At 42.3% G+C, this 19,138-nt stretch overlaps 1 protein-coding gene across 19 annotated transcripts in view; it reads left to right on the forward strand.

The window, feature by feature from the left end:
• Nucleotides 1–19,138, forward strand: part of RBMS3 (RNA binding motif single stranded interacting protein 3) — a 1,620,164-nt gene that overhangs the window by 1,485,951 nt on the left and 115,075 nt on the right. For all 19 annotated transcript variants that reach the window (XM_051858893.3, XM_089331200.1, XM_070072889.2 and 16 more), the window contains one exon: nucleotides 7,347–7,393. In XM_051858893.3, the coding sequence (XP_051714853.1) occupies nucleotides 7,347–7,393 (47 nt within the window). The remainder of the gene's footprint in view (nucleotides 1–7,346; nucleotides 7,394–19,138) is intronic.

Below are 19,138 nucleotides of genomic sequence, written 5' to 3' on the forward strand. Positions count from 1 at the left end.
ACAAAGATTTGGGGATCACTAGGACACAAATATTAGTCGGGATCAGGAAGTGAATGCTGTCACTGTCTAGAAGCAGAGGAGAGAGGGAGAACCCCGCCCTCAGCTCTGGCAGCTCAAAAGTAGCAGGAGCAAGGAATGCCAGCAAAGAAATTGCTCTCTAAGAGGCCGGAGGAAAACAAGGAGAGAGGATCACATGGGTCAAAGGAAAAGGGTTTTGAAAAAAGAAAATATTCATTGGTCAAATAACGCAGGTGGATAAAAATATAGAATAAAAGTATTCCTTGGATTCTGAAAGTGTGAAAATTAGGAAGTGAAGTGTGAGCTGTTTCACAGGTTGGTTGGCACCTTTTATAGAAAACGCACTGGGATCTCCTGCCTTATTTCAGGCTGTGTAGATCTTGGGAATGTCCTCGCTTGCCATCTTTTTTGTTCCTCATCTTCTCTTTAAGGAAGGGGTTGACGGCACAATGTCTCAGGGAGCAGTTTCAGCAGCCAGAACAGACCACTGCCTCCACTGGGAGAAACCATGCCACACTAACCCTGGCTGAGCCAAAGCCATTCCCCCCAAAAACACGACCGCTTGTCTCTTATCATGGTCAGAAGTTCATTCTCTCAAATTCCCTTTCAGCAAGTGCACCAGTGACCTGGCCCCGATTTTTCTCTGAGTGTATATATTTTCCTATGATTAATTTCTCCCATGACATGAAAGTCAGGTAAAGTCCTTTTCTTTGGCCGGAAGCGTGACTTAGTGTTGGCCACCTAGTGGTGTCTGATTGTTATGGATTTGTGTAGGTTCCTCTGAATATTTTGGATATCCACACTCGTGGTATCATGTAGGAAACCCTCAGTCCCTCAGCCAGAATGGTTGCCTGGGTTTCTGAACTCTTAAAGGCTTCCAGCACTAGGAAGGCTGTGCCATGAGCCCTGGCTTTCAGTCTTCATTCCTGATTTCCGGGGTATTCATGCCTTGACCCTTTTGGTGTTAGCAACTCTATCCCACCTCCCACCTCCTGTCTTACTGACCCAGGAAGCTTAAGGTCCCCTTGCATTTCCAAGCTTACTTCTGACTCAGGCCTTGATCTGCCTAACTTTCACAAACAATGCTCTTTACTTCATCTTGAATCCAGAATTTTAAAACAAGTCATAGAGGATATAATTGTACATATTGTGTTAAATCAAAGTGTTTATACCCATTGTAAAAATAATTCTTATTACATACAACTTTGAAAAATAAAAAAAATGAATGGACAAAAGCCATTTATAATTATACCACCCAACTTGGTAAATTTTATTGAAATTAATTTTCAGTTTATTTCCACTTGAAGGTTTTTGAAAATACCTTGATTTGAGCAGTACACAATGTAATTATGTACACTTTTAATTGTACATGTAAATTGGCCGGCGCCGCGGCTCACTATGCTAATCCTCTGCCTGCGGCGCCAGCACACTGGGTTCTAGTCCCGGTCAGGGCGCCAGATTCTGTCCCGGTTGCCCCTCTTCCAGGCCAGCTCTCTGCTGTGGCACGGGAAGGCAGTGGAGGATGGCCCAAGTCCTTGGGCTCTGCACCCCATGGGAGACCATGAGAAGCACCTGGCTCCTGGCTTTGGATCAGCACGGCGTGCTGGCCACACCGCGCCGGCCGTGGTGGCCATTAGAGGGTGAACCAACGGCAAAGGAAGACCTTTCTCTCTGTCTCTCTCTCTCACTGTCCACTCTGCCTGTCAAAAAAAATTATACATTTAGGGCCGGCGCCGCGGCTCACTAGGCTAATCCTCCGCCTAGCGGCGCCGGCACACCGGGTTCTAGTCCCGGTCGGGGCGCCGGATTCTGTCCCGGTCGCCCCTCTTCCAGGCCAGCCCTCTGCTGTGGCCAGGGAGTGCAGTGGAGGATGGCCCAGGTGCTTGGGCCCTGCACCCCATGGGAGACCAGGAAAAGCACCTGGCTCCTGGCTCCTGCCATCGGATCAGCGCGGTGCGCCGGCCGCAGCGCGCCAGCCGCGGCGGCCATTGGAGGGTGAACCAACGGCAAAAGGAAGACCTTTCTCTCTGTCTCTCTCTCTCACTGTCCACTCTGCCTGTCAAAAAAAAAAAAATTATACATTTATATTAAATTAATGTGTTAATAATTAAAAATCAAATATGAACAAACTATTTTTAAATTTAAGTGTATTTTTAAGACATTGTACACACAGTGTTGTGTCATGATTTGCTCACTAAAGGATATGTTTCTAAATATGTAAATAAGTATAAATAAGGTAAAGTGAGATCGACTTCAGTAGGCTGGAACATCAATGTTCCATTTGTCCAGGAATTTCAGCTTCTATCTGTGTAAGCTTTACTACATCAAATGGTTGGGTCTCCAGTCTACATTACAGTGCAACAATAGTTTTAAGGTGGTTGAAACAATTCCATCAGCCTATCTTGTCACTGGTGATATTACAGTCATTCTCTGTTCCCCAAAAAGTTGAAGCATTGCCGTTCAGGGGCTGCGTCTACGCGGGAATGCTGACTTCCGAAAATGTACGCCTTAAGAAGCAGCTGTGCAGTTACCACCTCTTCATGTAACCTAACAGCATATTTTACAATTAGCATAGCAAGGATCCAGCTCTGAAGTCCAACTGATGTGCCTCAATGAATCTCCCACATTTATTAAAAATAGAAGTACCCTAATTACTGCAATAAATCATTTTTAAAAAATGTCTTCTAAAATATTTAGTTCTTTATTACTGATTCTGTCTAGAAGGGCTAGAAATACCCTATTATGGCTGAAATACTGAACCAAAACTTAGCTACTGCTGAAAAATGACAAAACGCTCCATTTTGTTTTAAATAAATTATAAATGCCTCCATTACACAAATAATGTGAACTTGAGAAACGAAGAATGTTTGTGAATCTAATAAGCCCTTTTAAAAGTAAGTGACAGGATTAAACATCACTTTTCTACATATGTGGTTTGACATTTTCAGTTTGTTCCAAGATATTTTACTTTGGCATGTGATTCCGAAGTTTGTAAACATGCCACAATATTTGGCGATTATATAATGATGATTTCATGGTTCTAGCTTAGTATAATAGTGGCTAGACAGAGCAGCAAAAGTGAATTCTTTTGTACCTTTGTAGAAAGAAACAAAAGGAAATCCAATGCAAAATCTGTCTTAAGACCATATTCGAATTAGGAATCAGCAATAATGAGGCTCCCTCAGAGATGCTGGGCAATCAAGATACCCTGCTCAACTTGCGAGGCCTCTTTTCTGCTCTTCTCTCTCCACACATGTTCTACTGCAAGTGAGCCACTCAGCATGCCATTTTTATTTAGACACTTTTTCCAATGCTGTACTGTGCCGAGCAGGGCTTCACTTTTCATCTCCATTTGCAGTCAGCGCTCCTCATCGCTCAGGACTGTGTTCAGCTGTAACTGCTCGACCTGCCACACGTGATCATCCCCAGCACCTCCTTCATATCACTCAAATGGCGCTCAGCACGTATTGCTATGTATTGTAATATTTATGTATGTGTCTTGTCTCCAGGCACTGGGCTGGGCACTTTACAAATGTCATCTCATTTAAATTTCACAACAGTCCAAGGAGCTAGGTGGTATTATTATATTATTATTATTATTGACAGGTAGCATGGACAGTGAGAAAGAGAGACAGAGAGAAAGGTCTTCCTTTACCGTTGGTTCACCCCCCCCCCAGTGGCCGCTGCAGCCGGCACACCAAGCTGATCCAAAGCCAGGAGCCAGGTGCTTCTCCTGGTCTCCCATGCGGGTGCAGGGCCCAAGCACTTGGGCCACAGCAGAGAGCTGGCCTGGAAGAGGAGCAACCGGGACAGAATCCGGCGCCCCGACTGGGACTAGAACCCGGTGTGCCGGCGCCGCAAGGCGGAGGATTAGCCTAGTGAGCCGCGGCGCCGGCCACTAGGTATTATTATACCATTTCACAGTTGAGGAGAATGAGGCTCAAATAGATTAAATAATGTGCCCAAGTCGCATTCTTAGGAACTAACAGAGCTAGAAGCTGAGAACTGGCTTATCTAACTACAACACATTCTTTCTGTTATCCATTCAGTTCTTTGTCATCTTTTGAGACATCTTTTGGAGGTTTGAAGTGGAGGAAGAGACCAACTTACATATTCTGATACAGAGATGGAGTTCATTGTACTTATTATATTCCTTGCTCGAACTCAATAGTCAACTGGCACCTATGAAGAATTCTATATAAACTTGGTAGAAGCTTGGTAGAAGAAGACCATGTCTGCGACAGTTCATTATTCCAGAAGGATTGGATACCACTGGTCTCTCCCTGAGCACTGTTGGAAAATAAGTACAGGGATGTGAGCTTGACTAGGCAAGCCTCCCATAACACGTGGGTTAGTTGGGAGGCAGAAGAGGTGGTTGTCGTCCTAGATCTATGAACTAGCAATCTCCCTGTTGAATGTAAAGCCCACTTCTCCCATTTAACCTTGGGTATGGCATTAAGGAAGGCATTAGTGTTCCTGCTGGGGAAATCTCATCCCAAATGCACAGCCCTGGGTCTGCCCTCTATACCAGCCAGGACTCCGGGGCTTCAGCTTAGCTCTGGACAGCTCCGTGAGGAGGAGCTGTGGATCAGTCTCCTGCCAGTTAAGTGGCAGAAGCCCCACCCCTGGGAAGAATTTACACTTTGGATCTCTGGGTATTTTGACACCTACTTCCCTGCCTTTCCTAAGGCAAAAGAAAAATGAAAACCCTTCTTCATTTTCAGTTTATTCTCTTCTCCTTTCCTCTTCCATTAACTTGTCATATTACCACGTACGTATTTCTTTAACATGCTTGAGATCCTTACGTTTTAGAGAAGTCATGGAATTATCATTCAACAAGTATTCTCAGTGTCCATGAACTTCTGACAGCCTTCATAATTTTGTTTGCAAACTCCATTTCAATATATGTCTGTTCCCTTTTGGCAATTCTGTTCATGATTTTATTCCTCATACCAATCTTAGTAATAATGTACAAGTTATTATTTTGGGAAAATTATGCAAGCTGTATATCAAGCCATGTGTTGGGAAGCCTGAAATTTTTCATTCCAATTATATGTTAAATCCAAGAAACTCAGTGCCCCAACAGGAAAATCACCTTCAACCACACCAGGTAAAGAAAATACTCAAATGTGAAAGCTTGTAATTTCTTTTCTTTAAAATACTTGTGATGGGGCTGGCATTGCGGTATAGTGGGTTAAGCCACAGCCTGCAGCGCTGGCATCCCAATGGGGCACCATTTTGAGGCCTGGCTATTTCACTTCTGAACCAGCTGCTTGCTAATGCATCTGGGGCAACAGCAGAGGATGGCCCGAGTGCTTAGGCCCCTGAGCCCATGTGGGAGACCTGGAAGAAAGCTCCTGGCTTGTGGCTTCAGTCTGGTGCAATCTTGGCCATTGAGCCATCTGGGGAGAGAACCAGCTATGGGAGACCCTCCGTCTCTCCCTCTCTCTTTCTCTCTGAAACTTATCTATCCCTTTCAGATAACTAAAATAACTAAACTAAATGAAACTATTTATGGTTTTCCTTATTCTCTTCAAAAATCTCCAAAGCTCATTCACTTTTTTAAAATGTGTTTTAAATAAATTATAGTTCAGAGGAAGTTACAAAAGTAATGTACAAAGACATGCTGTTTGGCCTTTACTCAGTTTATCCTGATACATGCACTTTGCCAACAGTTAATTATAGAACATCATGAAAGCCAGGAGGTTGGTGTTGGTCTGATTTACTTTTTATTTTTATTTGAGAAGCAGATTGAAAGAGAAAGAGAGAGAGAGCATGCACTCTTATTTATAGTTTCTCTCCCCAAATACCCACAATGGCTGGGACAGGGCCAGGCTGAAGCCAGGAGCTAGGAATTCAGTCCAGATATCCTAGGTGGGTGGCAGGAAATTAATTACTTTAGTGCCATCACTGGCTAGTCGGAGCTAGAAATCAAACCAGTAAGCTTAACATCCACTTCTAATTCACTTTTCAATTTCTTAAGAAAAAAAAAATCCACCCTACACCAACCTGGGAAGTTTGTTCCACATTTCATTTTATACTTTTTTTTTCTACCCAAAAGTGATAGCCATACTGAGAGTTCTGATAAAAATGGTCACAGAGCAAGTTTTCCCATGAGAATGGAGATGGCACTCAAATCGCAATGAAATCCGAGGCCAACGCGGCAATCGAGTGGAAAGGATCCAGTGTCCAAAGACTTGGGTTGAAACGTGGTTCTGCCTCCAAATGTGGAACCTGGACGAGACTCTTGATCTTTCCAAGTGTCAGCATCTTCCTCTATAAAACGGAGAGAATGTTTCTCCTGCTTACTTCATGGGGTTGTTGCAAGGATCCAGTGTGATGATGTGTTTGAAGGGACAAGACAGTGTGTAAAGCAGCAGCTGCAAAACCAGTGCCAGTTATAGAGGTGTAGTTCCTCTGCAGCGGCCTCATGCTTAGAAACAGAGCAAAGCTGCCTTCTTCTTAGTCATGCGGCCTAGAACTTCCACCATGTGTACCTGATCTTCCCTTTCTAGCACTTAGAAGGACAGGTAAGGCCAGTGCCGCGGCTCACTAGGCTAATCCTCCGCCTTGTGGCGCCGGCACACCGGGTTCTAGTCCCGGTCAGGGCACCGGATTCTGTCCCGGTTGCCCCTCTTCCAGGCCAGCTCTCTGCTGTGGTCAGGGAGTGCAGTGGAGGATGGCCCAAGTGCTTGGGCCCTGCACCCCATGGGAGACCAGGAGAAACACCTGGCTCCTGCCATCGGATCAGCGCGGTGCGCTGGTTGCAGTGCGCCGGCCGCGGCGGCCATTGGAGGGTGAACCAATGTCTCTGTCTCTCACTGTCCACTCTGCCTGTCAAAAAATAAAAAAAAAAAAAAAAGGACAGGTACTGGCCGCATGTCAGACAAGCAGTGTAACTCATTACCTCCCAACACCCAAGACATAAAGTAAAGAGCTCTTATTTGTCAATAAGGTTGAATGAATTTTAGGTAGTTTTTAGCTTTGCTCATTCCTACTGTCTTTTTTCATGCCATGAGATGTATAGTAGGTGCTCTTGACAATACTTAGAAATTATAAAAATATCGCAGGATAGTTTATGAAGTAGAAATGGACATCATCCAAGCTGCACTGCTCCTTTGTGTAGCTATAACTCCTCATTCACTGGTGGATTCTGGTTTGTACGCATTAAAATGCTAGTCTTGGCAATTAGGGTAGGGGAATATATAGTAGAAAATAAATTTAAATCATGGAAAATGAAGATAAAAATCTTTATGTGTGCTGAATGTTTGGGGCAACCCAATAAAAATGTTAAGATGTATTTTCTCCCCTCTCCTCCCTCTACACAGGCTAGCATGGCTCTGACTTATGACCCCACAGCTGCCATACAGAATGGGTAAGTAGATCACATTTTCTCCATTTCGATTGCTGGGAGTTCTTTGAGCTCATATGTTTTTGTCCTGTTTTACATTTTTCAACAAGATCTTTAAGCTCCAAATTTTTCACCATTGTGATGCTTTTCTTCTCATAAGTGACTCTGGTCTCTCATGCTCACAACACCTCTGCTTACATTAAATCCTCCTCTCTCTCTCTTTCTCTCTCTCTCCCCCCTCCCCCATCTCTCTCTTTTTCTTCTGAGAGGGTATAAAGACTAGCATTCGGAAACGGAGTATGCATAGACTTAGGCAGGGAGAATTCTCTGTGTGTCATTAGGATAAGATTATATAAGAGTTCCTGTTACGAACCCAGAGTTTCACTTTCAGTCATTTCTAGTGTGTACCCAGGTGAATTTCTACATGAATAATGCTTTAATTCTCTCATTCCATTGATCAATGGAATGGTAGTGGATAAAAGTCAAGTTAATAACTTCGGTGATTGTATCTTCATTCTTCATTTTAATAAGCATCTGGAAATTTGTAGCCTCTTATGAAAAACAAGTCATATAACTTCCAATTACTCCTCTGAAAAATAAGACACTAGAACTACATGCCCTGGCCTCTCTATAATTCTGTAAATTCTTCTTTTGTTTTTAAGACTTATTTATTTATTTGAGAGGTTGAATTACAGACAAAGAGAGGGAAAAACAGAGAGACAGGTCTTCCATCCGCTGGCTCACTCCCCAAATGGCCTCAATGGCCAGAGCTGGACCTATCTGAAACCAGGAGCCAAGAGTTTCTCCTGGGTCTCCCAGGCAGGTGGGTGCAGGGGCCCAAGGACTTAGGCCATCTTCCAATGCTTTCCCAGGCCATAGCGGAGCCCTGGATCAGAAGAGGAGCAGCCAGGACACAAACCAATGCCACAAGCAGAAGCGTAGCCTGGTTTGCCACAGGGTCAGCCCCCCTAATCTGGAAACTCTGAATATCTTCAGTGAAAACTTTCTCTCTCTCTCGATCTCTCCCTCCCTACCTCCTTCCCTCTGTCGTCTGCAGTTCCTAAGTTCGTGTTAGGCCAAAGCCAGGAGTCAGGAACTCCATCTAGGTCTCCATCATAGGTAGCAGGGGTCCAAGTGACTGGGCCATGATCCACGGCCTTCCCAGGCGCATTAGTAGGGAGCTGGATCAGAAATAGAGCAGCCAGAACTCAACAGTTGTGCTCCACTCTGGGATGCTGGTGGTGTTGCGGGCAATGGCGTTACCTACTGTGCCATACCCTGGCACCTGAAGCCTTCTTCTTACACTCTAATTCCTTTGCTTTGCTTTGCTGTCTTGCAGTTGACACTTGTCATTCTTTGGTTGGTTGCTTGTTCTATTCTCACACCTTGTATTTTGGATTTCTCCACGGCTTTCATGTTGTCCATTCAGACAGCCATTTGTTAAGTCATTCAACAAATACCCAGTGAGTCTCTGGACACACTGCTGTGATCCAGTGAGTAGAAGAAAGCCATGTGTGTGAAACACCCTATCCCTTAAGGAGCTCACAGTGAATCCTTCCATAAAAGAGCAAACACTAGTGGCAGACTGGAGTACCAGCTTGGTCCTTGTTCTTCTATTGATTAAACTTCCTTTAGAAGAGAAAATTAATGATATCCTTTCACTTATCCAGTAAGCATTTGTTTACTTCCAACAAAACACCATAGACCTGGTAGAAAGAACTAAAGGCTTGGAGAATGAAGTTCTCTACCTCATATAGTTGGAGGTAAAATAGTGAAATTGAAAGATACAAAATACTCTCAAGGCATCACGTGCTAATTGACAGAAAATAGGTACTTTAACGAAAGGATTGATATTTTTTGAACTCATACTATGTACTAAGTACTTCATACTCCCAACTTAATGGTACATGATCTGACAATCAAATACACATAAATATATTTAGAAAAATATTTTTAAGATTTACAGACATAGATTAAAGTAAAAAATAGTTGAATGAATACTACTCTGCCCATTAATTTTCTTCAAAAAATGTTAATATTTTGCTGTATTTTGAAATTACATGCATAAGTATATATTATGTATATTAATATATGTATCTACCCCCTATAACATATATCTAATATCTACTTATAAAAGTACTGTCTGTTTCAAGGATAAGAGTAGTAAACAGTGACCAAGACATACCCAGTTTTTGCATTCCTATAGCCAATATTTTAAAAATAAAGATAAAAAAATAACTTTTTTTCAAAGAATCCTTTCTCTCTCTCCTTCTTTCTTTTAAAATATTTATCTATTTTTTTGAAGGCAGAGTAACATAAAAATAGAGGCATAGAGAGAGAGAGAGAGAGAGAGGTCTTCCATCTGCTGGTTCACTCCCCAGATGGCTGCAATGGCTGGAGCTGTACTGATCCGAAGCCAGGAGCCAGAAGATTCTTCCAGGTCTCCCACGTGGGTGGCAAGGACCCAAGTCCTTGGGACATCTTCTACTGCTTTCCCAAGCCATAACAGAGAGCTGGATCAGAAGTGGAGCCACCAGGATTCAAACTGGTGCCCATATGGGATGCCGGCATTGCAGGCAGCAACTTTACACACTATGCTACAGCGTCAGCCCCAATAAAATGACTTAAATTTTATGCATGATTGTATAATTTGTTAACTACAATTATATTAAACACTAGTGAGGGATATATTTTGCTGGACCATATCAAAGTAAATACCCCTAAATTCTTCCACATACATCTTTAAAAAGAAGAACATTATATTTCATGTTGACAATATCATCATCACATATAATAATTTAGTACCACTGTACTAATGCCAATTGTCCCCAACATGTATTTTTTAAATCTGACTTATTATGAAACAAAATTAAAAAGCTATATCAAAGTACCTTCCACAGGTTATGTAATTTACCAACACATCCCTTTGGCATGCCAATATCGCTGCAGTAGAGATCAGAAAGGGAAACCGTTTGGTGAGCTGAGAATCAACTGAGGGTCTCTGGCTCTCAGGAGAACCTGATGTCTTTTTTTTTTTCTTTCTTTCTTTTTTTTTTTTTTTTTTTTTTGACAGGCAGAGTTAGTGAGAGAGAGAAACAGAGAGAAAGGTCTTCCTTTTCCATTCGTTCACCTCCCAAATGGCTGCTATGGCCAGCGCAGTGTGCCAATCCGAAGCCAGGAGCCAGGTGCTTCCTCTTAGTCTCCCATGCGGGTGCAGGGCCCAAGCACTTGGGCCATCCTCCACTGCCTTCCCTGGCTACAGCAGAGAGCTGGCCTGGAAGAGGAGCAACCAGGACAGAACCGGCGCCCCAACCGGGACTAGAACCCGGGGTGCCGGTGCCTCAGGCGGAGGATTAGCCTAATGAGCCGCCGCGCCGGCCAGAACCTGATGTCTTTGTCTAGTTAGGATAAATGGGAAGCTATATGGAAGCAAAGGGGTGTATTTGTCCTACAATATCAAAGATGACTTAGTTGACCAAGAATAGGCACAGGGAAGATTGTGTCCTGAGACAGTAGACAGGCATGAATAGAGATGGAGTTCGTGGATATTAACAAATCAACCAGTTTTAATGGAGTGAAACTTTCTTCTGAAGGAGTTTTGCAAATTTGGAAAGGTTTTTTTTTTTTTTTTTTTTGGTACTAGATTTAAAATTTTAAGGATTTGCTATTTTGCTTCATCAGCCTGGGGAATAGTCATTGGATTTTTATCAGCAGAGTGAGGAGCTATACATAATGAAGAAGGAGTTGGAAGTTTCTTTAAGTAGGAGGATATTAAAATCTTCCCATTATGAAAGTGTCAGAGCTTGTTCTATGCTGTTCAGTTGTGTCCGTTGCAGAAGGAAACCAGGAGAGGACACCATCTTGAGGGCTACACTTTGTGCCTTAAACAAATGGTCAACCAGCAGTTCTGGGTGTGGAGTCCCTATCAAGGATTGTGAACATGGTACTGGTGAATTAGACAGGCCCATCCTTGCTCTCTTACGTGACAGCAATGTGAACTGACGTTAAACCATCTCATTATTGGTATATAACAGCGCCTAGCGGTGATTGCAGAGCGTTGGGAAGCTTTGGCTGTAATTCGGGTAGCTGGTCAAGACTTCTTAGAGCAGGAAATGCTTTCAGCTGTTCTGCCAATCTCCTGACTAACTTGAGGTTATATTTGTTGGCAAGAGAGAAAAGAAAAAAAAAACTCAGAAATTTCAGTGCTGAAAGAACTAGTGGTCCTGTTATCAGAAAGACAGGAAATAAATTGAAGAAAGATAGTACACTCAATTTCAAACATGCTTGACTCATGAGATTCCAATGATCAGAATCTAGAGAATACATTGTCTAAAGTTTTGCTTTGCTCAGTCATTTGCCATGCACAGTTTAACCTATTCTAGAAACATAAGGTACTCATCCTTATCCATTACAAATCTGAAGAGAAAAAAAAATGAGATTTCAGCTCCTAGTTTGAACAGCCAGAGGTGAATTTGGGGCTGGACTATGTTGAAAATAGAGAGGGCTACCTCATCCTAAGTGAACATTTTTCATTTTTTCCTGAAGGTTTGCACCCTACATTTCAGGCCACCACATCTAGGCCATTTTGGGGTGGTTGCAGGCACATCTGTCAGTCTGGAATCACCAGAAATAATGATGCCTTTATGTATAACATTTTAACAATGCACATGTTCTCCTTTGAACTGTTGGAACAGTTGCAAATCTGGATCACCCCGTGCCACTGCCCACTTAGATATTTACAAGGAACATTTTCCCTTAAGAAACAAATTTCAGTTAAGATGGGAAGGACACCCACCGTCTTGAGTTTATCTGATCTTACATAATAAACAAGTTTGTTGCATTGATTAGACCCTCTATTCAATACCTTCCTGTCTGTGAACATTGTTTCAAGTTCTGCACATACTCAGGTCTTTCCCAGATCTAACTGGGACAGAAACAATACAGTCCCTTCCTTTGGCTGAGTTATTCTAGCAGCTGCGTCATGTCCATCTTCCCTTCACTGGTGAACTTCCTCTGTTGTCTGCATACATCCTGTTCCCTCATTCTTTAATTCTGACAGTGAGAGAGCATGCATTTATTACTCAAAATTCACTGTAATTTCCCTTGCTGATGCCCTCGTGACCTCCAAATCCGGAAGTTATAACTGAAGCTTTTAGTCTTTGTACAATTTGAAACCTCATATATTTTTTTTGACCCTTATACTGTTTTGAAACTTTCCAATCTGTTGGATCCCACAACTTTGTTCTCTGCTGTTCTTATTTTTCAAAAGATAGTTTTTTTTAAGCAGCTTATTTAAAGAACATGATGCTTGACTTGAATGGAAAACTATCTAGGATTCATTTTTAATAGTAATTTATCCCTACTTAAAGACAGATTGTCCTACATATAACAACTATGTACAAAGAAGTTATAAAATTTTCCTCAGTTTTACAATGATAAATGAAAGCCATTAAAATTATGCAATCAAACAAGGCATGCAAGGATTTTTATGTTGTTTGTTTTTGTTGTTGTTGTTGATAAAATAGGGAGAGCAAAGTAACTTATTTATAACTTATATGAAGATAAGAGCTGAGTGAGAAAGGGCATATTTTCACAGAACCAGTATTTTATCTCCATTCCATCTCCATTTGATAGCAATGAAAACATACCGCTGGCCATTTAGTTCAAGAAAAAAAAGAGAGAGAGAGAGAAAGAAAAGAAGAAAATTCAATTTGCTTGTGCACATAGACCAGTTACTTTATGGACAATAAAGAATGGGGAAGGGGGAGGAAAGAAAAGATAAAGCTACTCTGCCATAGTAAGGATGTGATGGAAGCCATTTGCCGTTTTCTAGTAGAGAACGTGTTCCTGGTCTCTAAGGACAGAGTTCTGGAGTAAAGTAGAGGGTTCCCTTTTCGTTAGACACCACCCATCTGCTGCTGGAACACATCAGTCTTAGCTTTGGCCTCCATGTCCTACTGGGCAGGTGTGTCTGATTGACTGATGGCTGCCCCTCACATCAGAATCTGATCTCCATCACTGACAAAGCCTGTAGTTCACAATCGGCTTTCATTAGTTGATTCAGTGGTGTATGCCTGTTAATCTTAAACTGCACCACAGAACCATCCTGCCTCGCCACCTGCAAAATTAATGTTCTCAGTCTTGACTCCTTCAGCGGGCTCTTTCATGGCAAGCGCCGGAGTCCCCTCAGCTACCGCTTTACAGAAGGGGTACCAGGTCGGCACCGAAACGGCACACAAGCAGCACTAGGGATGGCAGAAAAAGGAGGCAGCAGCGGTGGATGAAGGAGAGGGTGCGCACACCTTCTTAAAAGATTTATGTGTTTATTTGAAAGGCAGAGTGACAAAGAGGGAGGGAGAGAGGGAGGGGAGGAGGGTGGAAAGGAGGGAGGGAGGAAGAGAGAGAGAGAGAGAGAGAGAGAGAGAGAGAGAGAGAGAGAGAAAGAGAGATTGCCTGTCCTCTGGTTCATTCGCTAAATGGCCACACCATCCCTAGCTGACCCAGGCCAAAACCAGGAGCCTGGAACACCATCTGGGTCTTCCATGAGAATGACAGGGACCTAAGTAGTTGGAGCATCACCTGCTGCTTTCCCAGGTGCAATAGCAGGAAGCTGGATCAGAAGTGGAGGAGCTGGGACCGAAACTGGTGCTCTTAGATGCCAGAGTTGGGAAACACCAGCCCTGCTGTGACTTCTTGATCTCTCTTACTGCCCACTCAGTATCCTCCTTTGAGTCCAGCTCTCCTACCTGCTTCTGTGAAGTTTTCTCCAGGTTTAGTCTTTTCTCCTCTCTAGGTGATCTCCACTAATCTTGCCTTTAGGAACTGAAGACTGCTGCGTCTGTACCTCACGTTCATGGTGACTGCAGAGCTCTGGCACCTTTGTTTCTACGTGCTTATTAGTTGCTACTAGCAGAGATCTTTGTATGTCTCGAAATGAGCTCATCGCCCTCATCTCATCAGCACTTCCTAACACAAACCACACAAGTTAAAATGGAAAATCTATATCAGAATGTTCTTCCTTTTAAAAGATTTTGTTCTACAGCCGTTAGACTATGAGCGCCAGTTCTCTGGTCTCCTTCTCCTATATTCTCACGGTCCAATTTGTCTGCAGGTTGGTTCAATCTGCAGCTGAAATGTGTCTTCAATTGGCCTTTTCTCCCTGCCACTGGTTGCGTTTGTTCAACCACAGGGGCCTGCACTGAGCTTTCACCTGCCTCTAATATGACTCCCCTCCAAACAAAATTGCATTATGAATAGTTTTTTTTAAAGTGAATCAATCCAAGGAATCATCTATATATCTGGTATAAAAAATTAAAGGGTCTTTACTAACTACAGAGCAAAACTCAGGCTCCCACAGGTAGCCTAAAAAGCACCTGATTACTGCAGCTGAACTCTGTGAGGCTGAGACATCCTGCGATACTTTGCACCTCTGTCTTGTTGCACATGGAAGTATCTTTGCCTGGGTTCAGATATTGTGATACTCAGCACACACACACACACACACACACACATGCTGTCCTTGGGGCCAGTGTTATGGAGCGGCTTGTGACGCCGTCATCCCATGTTGGAGTGCTGGTTCAAGCCCCATCTGCTCTGTTTTCCATCCAGCACCCTGCAAACACACCTGGGAAGACAGTAGTGGATGACCCAAGTGCTTGGGCCTCTGCTACCCACATGGGAGATCCTGATGGACTTCTGGGTTCCTGGCTTTAGCCTGTCCCAGCCCTGGCTATTTTAACCCTTTTGCGATTGATCCATTGGATGGAAGATCTCGTTTTGTCTCCTTTTCTCTCTGTGTCACTTTACCAAATAAAGTACTGTTCTCATTCCAAGAACCCCATCAGACATACTGGGCATTGGTAGTTACACAATTAGTCATAAGAGAAGAAGGGCAAGCTATGGTTAAGAATGCAAACTCTACAACCAGCCTGTCTAGATGTTTATTCAAATTCTGTTTTCTACCAGATCTATGACCCTGGACAAACCGTTTGGACTTTAGATTTTTTTCCTCTATGAAATGGTGATGTGTTAGAACTTTTCTTCACAAGACCTTATTAGCATGAAAGGAATGTACATGGCACAACATAATCATCAATGTAAACATTGATTTTGCACTGTATTTCGTGTTCCCGTGATAATTTTCCAATACCTATTCTTCTACTAGACTGTTAAATTAATGAAGGTAGGTACTGTTTCTTATTCGTTTTATAGACTGTTTAACCTAGCTTTGTGAATGCAAACTCAAAAATAAAACCCATGACTGATGAGCTCTTCTTGACCCCAGTAAGCTGACATCACAGAAACCACCCTTCTCCTCAGTCATCAACCTGGAGTCTGTGCCCATCCAACACCTTACCCTGACTCTTCTTAAACAGACTCAGTTTCACCCCAAGCAACCCAGCTACCCATGAGAGCCTTATGTCTTTGGTTAAGAATGGAATTCTTAGATTATCTTTCATTGTTGGTGACAACAATTGATATCTTATTGAAGATAGAAATTGTGCATAGTTAAGTGCAAAAAAAATGAGAATGTTATGACTAAGTAATCTTATGAACTTGACACTTCTTCCTACAGATTGTTTTACAAAAGATTTGCTCATCATTGGTTCATTACCCTAAATGGTAACATCCTACTAACAGGGCAGTAAGAGAACCACCATTTCTATGCATGTAAGATATCACACTAACCAAATTATTTAGTCAACAGAGTATGAAACATGGGTTAGCATTGGCACATGCCTGTTAGAGGTGTGGAAATGGCTTTGGATAACTTACTCAGCAGAGCAATGAACCTAACGTTGATAACTGGAATAGAGTATGTTACTCCCTATTCACATTACTCTATTTAGTTTAGCAGTCAAATCTAGCTTAGTGAGAAGTGGCCTAACAGGGACAAGAATCTTCATTACTGTTGGAGGAGGCTCCTACCATTTTACATAAAACTAGTAGTATCCACAGATACAATGACAACTCTCCAATCCAGTTAGTATTGTCAGACATTGCTTCATGCTTATTTGGTTGCATTAAGTAAATGATTTTTAAAATACCTATCTACTGCGCGGTTTAAAGTCATTTTGGTGGTATTATTTGAAAAAGAATTTTTACATATCATATTAGGTACACTGGACATGTCCAGAATCCTGATGCAAGGTAGAATGCATAGAGTATTACCATAGAGGCACCGATTTTAGGAGTCCTGTGTGTATGTTCCTTTTTATATGTCTAAAACATTTTTTGCAAGAGTACACAAAAGAAGATGAGAATCATTTTTCCAGGGAGGATCTGTGGAGTATTGTGAAATACAAATGAGAGGAAAACTAAGCTTCCACTGCTTACTCTTTTACATTTTCTTCAAAAATTAAAAAAAAAAAAAAGACCACAGAGGCAGTTGTGTTCTGGTGGGGATTGGGAAGGTTTCTCGAAGGAACATTGACATTAGTCTTTCCTCTTGGAGGGGTCCCATGTTTTAGATAAAGGGTGTGTTCTGTGATCCTGAATATCCTGTAAACTGTGCATGGAGCCATAGGGCTGTCAGAGTATCACAGGCAAACATGTACTGGCTTGTAGCTTGTAGCTCAAACTGTGTAAAGAGTTAAGTGCTCTGCATTCCATAGCCAACACATGAGAACAGCAACATGTAACTGAAATTAAAACTCCCAAATCTACTATGATTGTTAACTAAAGAAGAGCAAACATTTTATAACTGGACCATGCTGACTCTGCTGTTTGCATTTGGTTCATGGAAAATGTCAGTTCTGTCATCTGTCCAGACCCATGAAAAGTTTCTCTTTACAGAAAATTAGTTCACTATCACTCCCATCGAAGGCTTTGAAGGTGAGCTTGGAGAATGGTCCGAGCCATAACAGAAAAGTAAAAATCTTTACACTATTCACTATATGAACTAAAACTCACAAGAATAAAAATGTCCTTTCTTCTCTGAGCGCTGTCTGGTAAAACTGTAATTTGTTGTTACTAGTGCCCTATTGCTTTTTCAGCAGACCGAGATGAAATTCCATCCCTTTCAAAAAATGAGCATGGGAGGTGGGCCATAATCCCTCCCATATTCAAAATCTCATCTTTCCTCTGCCCTTTTCACTGAAGAAAAGCCTCTTAAATTGTTTTATTAGAATAAAATGTATTCTTGGGGGAGATGTGAAAAAGAATGTTTTCTATAGCATTGGTTTTGCCAGCTATTTTATATGGGCATTGGATATTAAGTGATACAGAAGCTTTATCTTATTACACGTGGAAGGGAATCTAACATGAAGGATAAGTTGGTATTACAATAAAAATGACCAGTGACTTATTAATCTGGTGCTATTGTGTTACCCTGAGGATAGTATGCGTGGTTCCAACTCTAACAATATTGCCTGTGGACATGAAACACAAGCCAGTACTGTTTATTTCAGTGTGCAAATAGGATTTCGTATGCTTTTTCTACAGTAAAAAACATTCTACCCTACGGTTATTGATATATTCGTGTTATTTTTATTGTCAGTTAAATAAGATTTTACCACATCACTACTGACTGCCAAATCCCCGGAAAATGATTTTTCTGCAGGCAGAATAATGTCCTATTAGCAACCTAGACTTGTGCTTTCCAGCCTTATAGAGGTCACTTGCCTTTAATACCACAGAACCAAGTAACTACTTGCATTCCTTAAACAAAGGAAGTTTTCTAAAAGCCATCCTAGAATTCGATAGATCATATTTAACTAAGCTTTCTGGGCCATTTTGCCATTTGGCATTTTGTTCATGTGAAATTTCTCCACCTCTTACCTCTGAAACAAAGTTTCGCAGTCCTGCCACCACAGATATTTTGCACTGGACATCATGGGGAGCCATTCTGTGCCTTGTAGTTTGTTTAGCAACATACGAGACCATGGCCAGTGCCGCGGCTCACTAGGCTAATCCTCCGCCTGTGGCGCCGGCACACCGGGTTCTAGTCCCAGTCGGGGCATCGGAGTCTGTCCTGGTTGCCTCTCTGCTGTGGCCCGGGAGTGTAGTGGAGGATGGCCCAAGTGCTTGGGCCCTGCACCCACATGGGAGTCCAGGAGAAGCACCTGGCTCCTGCCATCAGATCAGCGTGGTGCGCCGGCCGCAGTGCGCCGACCTCAGTGGCCATTGGAGGATGAACCAACGGCAAAGGAAGACCTTTCTCTCTGTCTCTCTCTCTCACTGTCGACTCTGCCTGTCAAAAAAAAAAAAAAAAAAAAAAAAAAGCAATATACGAGACCTCAAGCCACTAGGTTCCAGCAGCAATCCCACCCTAGTTGTGACACCTAACACCGTCTCCAGGCATTGCCAAATATCCACTCCTGGCTTAGAAGCCCTGGGCTAATCATGGAATGCTATATGAATCCTAGCAAAGAAATATGTCCTGAGAGATTATTCCCAGGGAAATAATATTTTAAATAATTCATTCTCAGTCTTTTGTAACAACATTTGTAAAGCATCATGCGTGTACTACCAGGTACCAAAAGAGAAAATCACAGATTTATAATTACCATTCCTAATGGAGAATGGGACTGACAAGGGGAGAGAGAGGAGGAGGGCTGGGAGTGTGGGTGGGAGGGTGGGTATGGTGGGAAGAATAACTATACTCCTAAAGTTGTACTTATGAAATTTGTATTTCTTAAAAAATAAATTTCAAAGAAAGAATTACCTTCACTTTGTCAATTTTCTATTTCCTGTTCCCATATAACATGACACTGCTGCTTAAAGCATTTATTTGGATGTTCTAATTTTTTTTTCATCTGATGCCTAGGT

The sequence above is a fragment of the Oryctolagus cuniculus genome, chromosome 4 (genome assembly GCF_051225735.1).
Source record: "Oryctolagus cuniculus isolate XC-2025 breed Fujian yellow rabbit chromosome 4, ASM5122573v1, whole genome shotgun sequence".
NCBI classification, from domain to species: domain Eukaryota; kingdom Metazoa; phylum Chordata; class Mammalia; order Lagomorpha; family Leporidae; genus Oryctolagus; species Oryctolagus cuniculus.